This window comes from Physella acuta, unplaced genomic scaffold (assembly GCF_028476545.2).
Source record: "Physella acuta isolate Inbredline_101_S28 unplaced genomic scaffold, ASM2847654v3 ptg000454l, whole genome shotgun sequence".
Lineage (NCBI taxonomy): Eukaryota > Metazoa > Mollusca > Gastropoda > Physidae > Physella > Physella acuta.
Window position 1 is genome coordinate 368,430 of NW_026731973.1, and position 10,570 is coordinate 378,999.

Below are 10,570 nucleotides of genomic sequence, written 5' to 3' on the forward strand. Positions count from 1 at the left end.
TTAATAAAGAATATTTTCAGTTACATGTTAATCTAACTTGTTTTACAGCACTAAGGTAGACGGCTTAACAAGTATTAAATTGAGAAAATATTTTACTTTTATTTACTTTTGACCATAGAAAAAAATTATACGAATTAATTAAATACATTTTCTTGATTCGGATATAATTCATCTGAAATTTAAATGAGCTTTATATACGCCTACATTTTCCATATAAAACAAACACAAAATGTAATTATTTGAAAACAGCGCATTTTTGATAAAAGGTACACAACTAGTAAATATAATGTATACTTTTCATGTTGGATATCGAATCTAACTACTAGATCGATACTACTGTACTGGCGTTAAATTAATCACTGCAAAGATTACATACCTTGATAGCGAACTTGTTTTTTTTAATTTTTTATTTTGACAGTTTTGTTGATAGAATCTCGGTTCAGGTTTAACTCTTTGTTAATGTTAAATTACTTTGAAAAGCTAATATAAGAGATAAGCAATAAAATATTATTAGTTATCCAGCAATATGTTTATTTTCAGCATACAATGTTCTCTACAAAGAGGTATAAATATAATGGTACTGTAGAGAAGACAAGGAAGTGCCTGTATTCGAACGCCTCTAAAAACAGCATCAAACTAGCAATGTTATTTTATTTATGAAGATGTCAGTTTGCTTTAAACACATAGCCACACATTTGACTATCAAATACAAACTAAGAAACATTTTTCCCACTTTAGCCTTTATATTCATAGATACATTTTTATATGAAAAATGTAGGCGTATATGTTGCTCTTTTAAGTTTCAGATGAATTATATCCGAATCAAGAAAATGTATTTAATTAATTCGCCTACGGTAATTTCCATTTATAAATTTAAATTAACCAAGAAGGATAACCTATAAATTTGCTCCCAAAAATGGCTAAATGTACAAAGAAATTCATAAATAATTTTAAAAGATACAAAACATCGTTTACCGGGTAAATTAAAACAAAATTACTTTTATTTCTTATAAAAATAATTGTTTAGCCTTTGTTTTGTAATTTTTGATTGTTATCAGGCTCACATTTTAATTGCAAACAGCTAGCTGACTTAAAGAATTGAATTGTAGATATAATGAGAAAGATCATTTTTAAACAATTCATCACATTTTTTTGTGATTGCAACACAACTCTCTGTGTAGCTCGGTTGCCTTTTACTAAAGATTTCCACGGAAAGGCTAGCGTTATACCAGGGGTCGGCAACCTTTTGAGACGGAAGAGCCAAAAGTTACAATTTTCAAAAATTTTCAGCTTTTAAAGAGCCACTAACATTTTTATTTTAATATAACGATCTTTGATTAGGATATATATATATATATATATATATATACATATATATATATATATTATATATATATATATATATATACATACACACATATATATATATATATATATATATATATATATATATATATATATATATATAAAACAATTTATGTAGTATGTAAGTGTGTGTGTGTCTGTCTGTCTGTCTGTCTGTCTGTCTGTCTTTTATTCATTACGACACCTTTCATCCGATCGCCATGAAACTTTAGGAAGCTGTTGAGAATACTCATGTGGAGATATTTGCGAAAATAAAATGTCAAATTCGCAAATAGAATAGCGAGTGTTTATTGTTTATATTTATTATTATATCGTTCATTACCGAGTGTGCAGGCTAATATTTTTATTAGTTTCAAGAAGAAAATAAAATAATTATTAATATTTGTCCATGGAACTGAAGAGCCGCACCTCGACATCAAAAGAGCCGCATGCGGCTCGCGAGCCGTAGGTTGCCGACCCCTGCGTTATACCATTCAGGTTCGCGGTACTAAGGGAGAGCACTTAACTTCGTAGAGGAAGACGAAAAACTCCTATCTTCAATTCCCAGATCTACCTAGTGTTGTTTCAGTGTGTTTATTTCAACTAGAACTCAATATGTGCTCAGGTCCAAATCAGAGTTGGGATTATCAATGACTTTGGATTTATTTCATCTCTACTTATTTAAACTTGTGTGTATTTCCATTTGGAACCTTGTGTGTGTTATTATTTTTTTCACATTTTATACATTGTAAGTACTATTTTTTTTTTATTTCTTGTGTGTGTTGCCTGGCCACGGGTTGCCTCACGCACAACTATGTCGGAAAAATACATCAAACGGCTATTCCTGCCTAAGTTTGGCATGGCAGGACATGCGCCAAAAACTCTAGAGATTTTCATAGAAGAGGGTTTTTCTTTAGCTACCCTCACAGCTGACGAACTAAAATGAGAGCTATGTATGTTATGTAGCCTATCACCAGCTGAATTTGAAGGTCTGTATAACTACGGGACACTGCGTAAATAGTATGTCAACATTAGATCAAAGGAACTATATGAGAAAATGCACCTAAAAGAATTTCACAGAGATTTGCCACCTGGGGTAACATCCAGATACAGAGTGCAGAGAATAATTGAGAATATCAATAACCCACGCCGATAAATCTGGGCAAAGCGGCATGCTGAAATGGCTGCCTTCCAAGACAAGTGACGATGATATAATGGCGATTCTGAAATCTATTAGCAGTCAGGACTCAACACCAACATTTAAGAGAATAGACCAATCAAATGTGGTCCAATTCACCATATCTCTGGAGAAAGAAGATGTGGAGAGTGTTCCACACTATATTATACTTACAAATGAGGCCAACAAGGAGAGCAGAGTCCTTATAATCCTCAATGGGAGGAGGGTGCAATGTTGCCACTGCAACACAGACAGGCACCTGCCTAAAATGTGTGAGCATTTGAGGACTCGCGCTCTTGACGGCGTCCAGCTAGTAGACAGTACAGGGCAATTGAGCCTTGGGATGCATATGATAAAGAAGAAGTTAGGAAGCATCTAAGTAACAATAAAAATATCTTAAAGCATTGGGACAGTTATGATGTTGACGGAGAAAGACAAAATGAAATGCTTAGAGAAGCAAGGCATAGAGAGGTAGAAGATGCCTTTGGAGAAAATGACCAAACTGAAGCACATCATACTACTGTAGCACCACAGCAAGTTAACGAAAGCGTAGCAGAAACCACCATAGAGGCCGAAGCCACGGAGACAATAGCGACCAGAAATTCCATAGTAACAGGGTCTAAAAAAGATGGGGATCAAGAAAATTTGGAGGCAGTCGACGAAACAATAAATGATATTCTTCAAGATAACACTAGTTCAGAAAACATAACGAAACCGCTAAAGGAAATTAAAAGCTCACAAAGTATATCAGCAACAAAGGTATCAGGTCAACTGTCATATAGTCAAGCAATCAGTTCAAGTAAAAAACAATTACCTACAGTAAAGCCACCTAAAAGGGTCGTGACCAGGGCCCAACGGGATAGCAAACCAGCGGCTGGAAAGTTTGGCGTTAAAGACCACCACCATCCAGCCCTCCAGAAACAGATGTTCGAAAGAAAATAACTCATGCTAACTCTGGCAACATTGAACATCAGGGGGGCTAGGGACAAAACACATTATATAAACAACATAATAAATAAACACAATATAGACATCTTACTTTTACAGGAAACTAACATTGCAACTACAGAAGAAGCAAATAAACTAGATGCATATATCGGTATTAAAAAACTCACTGCACAGTACTGGTTTCAACTGCAGAGGAACCAGTATACTTTGTACATCAGACAAACACAAAATTAAAAGTACATACACGGATAAACAGGGCAGGATAGCTTGCATCACATTGAATATTGATAATATAGAAATAACAATCATCAATATATACGCCCCAACACATAGACAAGAACAAAAACATTTCTACCACACGCTTAATGAACTTATAAATACCGAATACAAAAACAAGACGATACTTTTAGCAGGTGATTTTAATATGGTCATTGATGATACAGACCTAATAGGACAAGATGGCAGGAAAACGAAAAGGCTAAAACACGATAAAGAACAAATTAATACATTAAACAATATAATAAAAACGACAAGCTTAAAAGACACCTACAAGAATACACTAAATTTCAGCGAAACAACGCACTACAGCAGAACACATCATAGCGCAGCTAGGCTAGACAGAATATATGCTCATGAAAGTATAACGGTAAACAAAGTAAAACACCTCGCTCAGACACTTACATTTACAGACCACAAAATAGTTATTGCTCAACTACAAATTAACCCCACTCACAGAACAAAGAATACATATTGGAAACTCAACAACACTCATCTAGAAAATAGCGAATACATCACAGAAATAAGGAAGCTAGCATCAGAATTCACACAGAGAGCATCAAACACACATGCACTAGAGCTCTGGGAAGATTTTAAATATATGGTACGGGAATACTCTATCAAAATAGCAAGGCAAATAAATATAGATAGGAAAATTATGGAAGAACTACTAGACACACAACTAGATACGTTAATCATAATGCATCGCAGTACAAAATTGAAAAAGTAGAATCAGAATTAAACAAAATACAAACACATAGACACAAGGGAGCGCTAATACGTAGTAGAATAGACATGATAGGCAACGAAGACCCCTCCCATTACAACACAATTTTGGAAAAAATATACTACAACAGTAAACAGATATGTAGCATAACAGATGACGACGGGACTATAACAAATGACCTGGAAACTATAAAACGTCAGTTTACTTTATACTATCAAAACCTCTTCAATAAGGAAGATACAGACTATGAAATACAAGAACATTATCTTAATTACACAACAAGGCTAGACAACGATGACTGTACCAAAATCAACGCGCCAATTACTAAAGATGAAATATCCAAAAGACTATAGACGGACTAAAACTAAATAAAGCTCCAGGACCAGACGGACTAACCAATGAATTTTATAAAACCTTAAAAAATGACTTAATACTCATTTTACACGCTACATTTCAAGACATACATGAAAGAGAGGATTGTTTTACAGATTTTAACAGGGCATAAATAACACTCATTCCCAAAAATGATAAGGACAGGACAAAAATTATAAATTACAGACCTATATCTTTACTTAACAGTGATTATAAAATATTGACAAAAACTTTAGTTAAAAAACTCGAAGCTTTCATATCTAAATTAATACACCCCGATCAGCAGAATAGCATACCAGGTAGAAACATACACAACCACACGAACTTAATCAGAGACATCATACATTATAGCACGCAGAAAGACACACAACTAGCGATTCTTAGCATCGACCAACAAAAAGCTTTCGACAGAGTAGATCATACATGGTTAATGAAAACAATAGACGCTTACAACCTAGGATACTATTTTAAAACATGGATAAAAATAATATATAACAATGCACATAGTCATTTATTAATAAAAACAGTGTTACAAGCGCTTTTCACATACAGAAATCAGTTAGACAAGGTTGTCCTTTATCTCCCCTACTATACATCCTAAGCTTAGAACCCCTACTAGAAAACATTAGACAGGACAACTCGATTAAAGGACTGTACATTCCAAACACGGTATGCAAGAAAATACTTGCATACGCAGACGACACTACTTTCTTAGTACAAACAGAAAAAGCAATACAGACTGTAATAGAAAAATTCAGCAACTTTGGGAAGCGGGGGAAAAATAAACGCAAAAAAATCAAAAGTAATGGGTATAGGTAAATGGAAAGGTAAAGATAACTATCACATAGACATAACAATAACTGACAAACTCAGAATTTATGGAATAACCTATTCCAGCGATCCCACAATAAACGACCAAGAAACTTGGACCACACTGAAAAATAAAATAAATAACAATCTGGAAAAATACCAATACTGCAATAGTAGAAACAATAGTTCGCTACGCGCTCAAAAAACGACGCGGCTCTATAGACAAAGGTTTCTCTTTTGGCAGACCATGCTTGGTTAAATATTAAGAATATCTATTTAATGTGAACAAGCAGACAATTATCAGCAGTATTTTAAAGACCTTAGATGTACTTTAATAATTTTAGTGCATCATTTAAATTAACTATAGCCAAATACAATAATGAAATACAAATTACAACTCCCTAAAAGTTAGAGAACTAAAACATGTAAACAAGTAAATATGCGGAGCCTATGTCTGTCACTTACATATTAGGTCGAGTTTAATTGGCTTGTTTCTTAATAACTCATTGTACAAGAAAGTAAACACTATACCATTTAGGCAAAAAAATTAGTCAATCGAATTATGACGAATATTTGCTACACGGGGGTGGAGAATTTGGAGAACATAAGAGAAAAGGGGGCGAGTCAAATTTTTAAACGATGTTGGCTAAAGCGGTTAAATATTTAGACCGCGTAGCTATTTTTAATTTTTAAGTAAAATATCTAAAATGATGAAAAGTTTTAAATCGAATTAAGAAGTAAATGTAGTTGTAGATTTAGGTGTAGGGGTTGGTGTAGATACAGGTGAGGTTGTAAATGTAGGAAATAGTGAAAATAAAGATGTACTTGATGTTGTTTTTGTAGCTGTAAAGTTGTGAGTGTAAGTGTAGGTGTCGATGTGTGGGTAATACGTAATGCGATAAGGGACGACCGGCCAAAGTCGGAATTAGTAGATCATAAGCAGATTATTTTATGCCGTAAGGATAATGAAATTAAGTTTTTATTGATTATTAATTAAAGTAAATGACAGAAACATTCAAATATTTGTATTGTACTATAGTCGCAAACAATCAATATTATCATTTGTTACAACAAGTTGAACTTTTATGGCATTTAGAATTACATAGTAGCTTGTTATTTTCACACTTGCAGCGATTTGTTGTGCACTTAGCTGTGCAATTGCAGCGAGTGTAGCCTTGGCCCCCAGTCAATGATTGTGAAGATGCGATGGTTCGTAGTGATTTTCCTCAGTGCCAACTGACGATATTAAGAGCAGTTTTTCGTGAAGAATTGAAAACTCACTTCTAGCATACAGTTATTTTAGAGCACCATGGTCCGGGGGGGGGGGGGGGGCGGTAAAAAATTTTCGGGGGGTTTTACCCCCCCCCCCCCCCGAAGAGATGCATGGAAGAAACTCTGACCGCGACCTCTGTCAACATCTGTTATATGGATGCGTACATTGTCAGCATCTTTAAATTTTGTATTTGATGTTTTAAGCATCTTAGCACCTTGAGTTTGCAAGCTAGTATGAGCTGCTGACCTGTGTTCCATGATGTCTTGTTTGTTGTGACATAATCTGCAGGTAATATTTCTGACGCCCTAGCCATCTCAAGTCGCTTGGACACTACTGTTCAACTTACAAGGAACGCGGCAAAGTCTTTTGAACGTTCCGTCTTGTTGCACGTGGTCGGTGACGCCGACTGTCTTTGATTTTGTTCTTTGATGATTGTCATCATGGAGGAGGCTATCACATACAGTTGTAGCCCATATATGGAAAGTAACATGGATTTACATTTTTTTCTTTTGACAAGCATCTGCTATGTCTGTCTCATGGTCTGACGGCCCTTTTGATCCATGTCGCCTTGCATATAGAAATGCTATACAAACAAGAGCTAAACAATACGTTACTCACAATGAAACCGCACCCAGAATAATGAAAACGCGATCACAACTTAGTCTAGATAGAACATTGGCCAGGACATCCCGGCCAGTGCGCGCATTGGCCGGCCAATGTACAAAATACGCTGTCAAGTTTAAGTGCTTCGGAATTTGGCCAGTACGTCCCGAAATACGATCCTAGTGCTAAGTTCTTCGGACTTTGGCCAAGAGAGCCGGCCAATGCGCGCATTTGCCGGCCAATCCGCGCTTAGGCCACACTTCGGGCTTTGACCGTAACACACACACACATATATATATATATATACATATATATATATATATATATACATATATATATATATATATATATTTATATATATATATATATATATATATATATATATATATATATATATATATATATATATATATATATATATATATATATATATATATATATATATATATACATCTGTTTACTAGAAACTGAATTCATAATGCATATATACATGTACTATATAAAAATAATGTATTTATTTACATTTATAATATATTAAGTCTTTAAATAAAGATAAAACTTATATTTCAAAACTTTAACAATATTATTTCAGTAAACAATTTTCCCGTGATAATTTAACATGAAAAATATTGTTCTCATGTTGTTACAATTAATTTATAGAATATAATCATATTTATACTCCAATATGCTAGCTGAACATTTGTCCAACAAACAATCTCAATAATATTCGTGTTAGTTTAGGGACATCTCTCATCGTACAGCCAACTTTACACATCCAATGCCTTTTATATGCCAAACTTCTTTTGTGACACGAAATAAACATGTCACGTGGATCCCAGTCTTTCCGCTTACATACCAGCTCGAATATCACCGTTGACATGAATTAATGTAATAAACGCAAACAAATAAGCAAATTATCGTGGCCTATCGGGATTTTCAAACTACAAAATGAAATTCCATGATGAACGGCAATATAAATATTCCAGTACAATTCAAACCGCCTTTTCTTCATTTAAAGAACCTCATCACCATTTCTACTTTGGAGTCCAAGAATAAACGTATCGTTTTTCAACAGCCAGTCGGCTGTTGGTCTTTCTTTTGCTTCTCTGTGTAAAACCTTGTCTAAAAATTCTCTTAAGTAAACTGATGATGTTGGAGGAAGTTGGTAACGAAGCTCCCCCATCGATGTTCTAAACAGGGCTTGCGCTGAAATCAAGGAGGAGTTGGGTGGTTTTCCTGTCAACATCTCTATAACAGTGCAGCCAACACTCCTGTAGAAAAAATAATCCTAGTTGTAAGCATTTTAAAGGGTAAAAAACAACACATATTGATAGCAGCGTGACTATTGAAAACCCTTGTCGCTTTTAATTCGTCAATAGCAGAGATATAATACTCGATAGAAGGTAAAAGAAAAAGTCACAGGAAATAAAGTCACAGGAAAAAATCACAACATTTGTAATTGTATGATAATTGTCAATACTATAATATCAAACATCAAGTCCCCAAATATGGTATAAACATGAAGCAGGACGTTGCTTAATTTACGAATGTTTATTTTTTTACATTGAGATTTTTTAAATATCATTTTGCGGCTTTATTTTCATACAACGTAACCACGGTTAAAAGTTTAACACAATATGTTGTCTACAAGTGACGTTAGACTTTGAAAATGGCAGTGAAAATTGTAATAAACTGAATATTTTACATTTTAGTTTGTGTTGACTACAATACAGAATCGTGCAAGAAAACTTACACGAACTTCAAATACGACTAAAACAGCTGAAGATATTTGTTTTCATGGTTCGTTAAAAATTAACATTACATCAAAGTAAAAGAAACATTGTATACCAAATATCAGCCCTGCTGGTGTATTTTATTATCTTGCCGCCTTCCGTGTAAATCACTTCTGGAGCCATATATCGTACTGTTCCTATCTCTGTTGCCACTCCCTCCTCATCAATATATTCAGAAATTCCAAAATCAGTTAACTTTATGTTCATGTCGTCTACCATTAAGATGTTGTTACCTAACGATTTATTAAGGAAAGAAAATATGCTATATATATTTATTAGTTTTAGATACAGTTTTTGTATTAAGTAAATTAAAAACAATTCATAAACCAAATATTTGGAAGGTTATTTAAAAATAATGCAATTGTATTGCATTTTCTGTTTAATTAATTTTTAAATACCTTTTATATCCCTATGCAGTATGCGTTTTTGATGAAGGTAATCGACACCCTCCAAAATTTGAAACGTAAAATCTCGAGTCAACGTTTCATTAAGATTGCCTTTTAGACAGATAAAAGATGCAAGGGTTCCCTAATAAAATTGTAAGAAATATATTAATTTTAGTATTTGCGTATTTTTTGGTATTCAAAAATACTAATTTATCAGAAATAATTTTATTTACTTATCAAAATTGTTCTTCCGTTTAGAAATAGTTATTGATTTTTACTATAGTAAAATGTTTATAATTTGATATAATTATATTTAGAGAATATATCACAATACAGTTTATATACAGAGCGCGAAAATTTCGACTATGTATAAAATTAACATGTATATCATCTGAACTCAGAATATGATTATTAAAAACAATTTGGTAAAAGTAAAGACTCTTTTTAAATAATTGTGTACATTTTTAATAAACTCCAAAAAAATGAAAAATGTATCTGTTTTCCTCTGATAACCATGAAATTGAACGATTCGTTTGTGCTTTGTCTTTAAAAGAATCTCTGCCTCTTTTTTACAGACTTCCTGTAATAAAATGTAATAATATATATATTAAATAATGTGTAACTACTTGTAAGGATACGGTAAATTAATTTTATGTTATATTCGTTTTATTTAATTTAAAACGTACATTTTTATGTGTATGCTTACATTGAAACATACAATACAAACATTCTGTCTATAACTTTAGTAAAAATTTTAATTAAGAGAAAGAAATTTTTGCATATGCGTAACCGGAATTGGAAATTTACTCTATGTTCGTGTAAACACGATCAATTGAGTACTGTTTACATTAGGATGACGAA

The 10,570-nt window shown here is 33.2% G+C and overlaps 1 protein-coding gene across 1 annotated transcript; it reads right to left on the minus strand.

Annotated features, from left to right (window-relative positions):
• Positions 1-8,228: 8,228 nt before the first annotated feature.
• LOC131943363 (mitogen-activated protein kinase kinase kinase 2-like) lies at positions 8,229-10,284 on the minus strand. Its single transcript, XM_059303447.1, has 4 exons — positions 10,170-10,284; positions 9,722-9,851; positions 9,379-9,556; positions 8,229-8,801 (listed from the first exon to the last, which is right to left on the minus strand). Exons 3-4 carry the CDS (start codon positions 9,540-9,542, stop codon positions 8,543-8,545), a joined length of 423 nt encoding a protein of 140 aa, XP_059159430.1. The 5' UTR covers positions 9,543-9,556; positions 9,722-9,851; positions 10,170-10,284; the 3' UTR covers positions 8,229-8,542.
• Positions 10,285-10,570: the final 286 nt, after the last annotated feature.

Coding starts and splice junctions, on each gene's coding strand:
- LOC131943363 (XM_059303447.1), bottom strand. CDS start 9,542: ATGGTAGACGACATGAACATAAAGTTAACTGATTTTGGAATTTCTGAA. Junction 8,802..9,378: donor ACCAGCAGGGCTGATATTTG/GTATACAATGTT, acceptor TTTTTTCTACAG/GAGTGTTGGCTGCACTGTTA.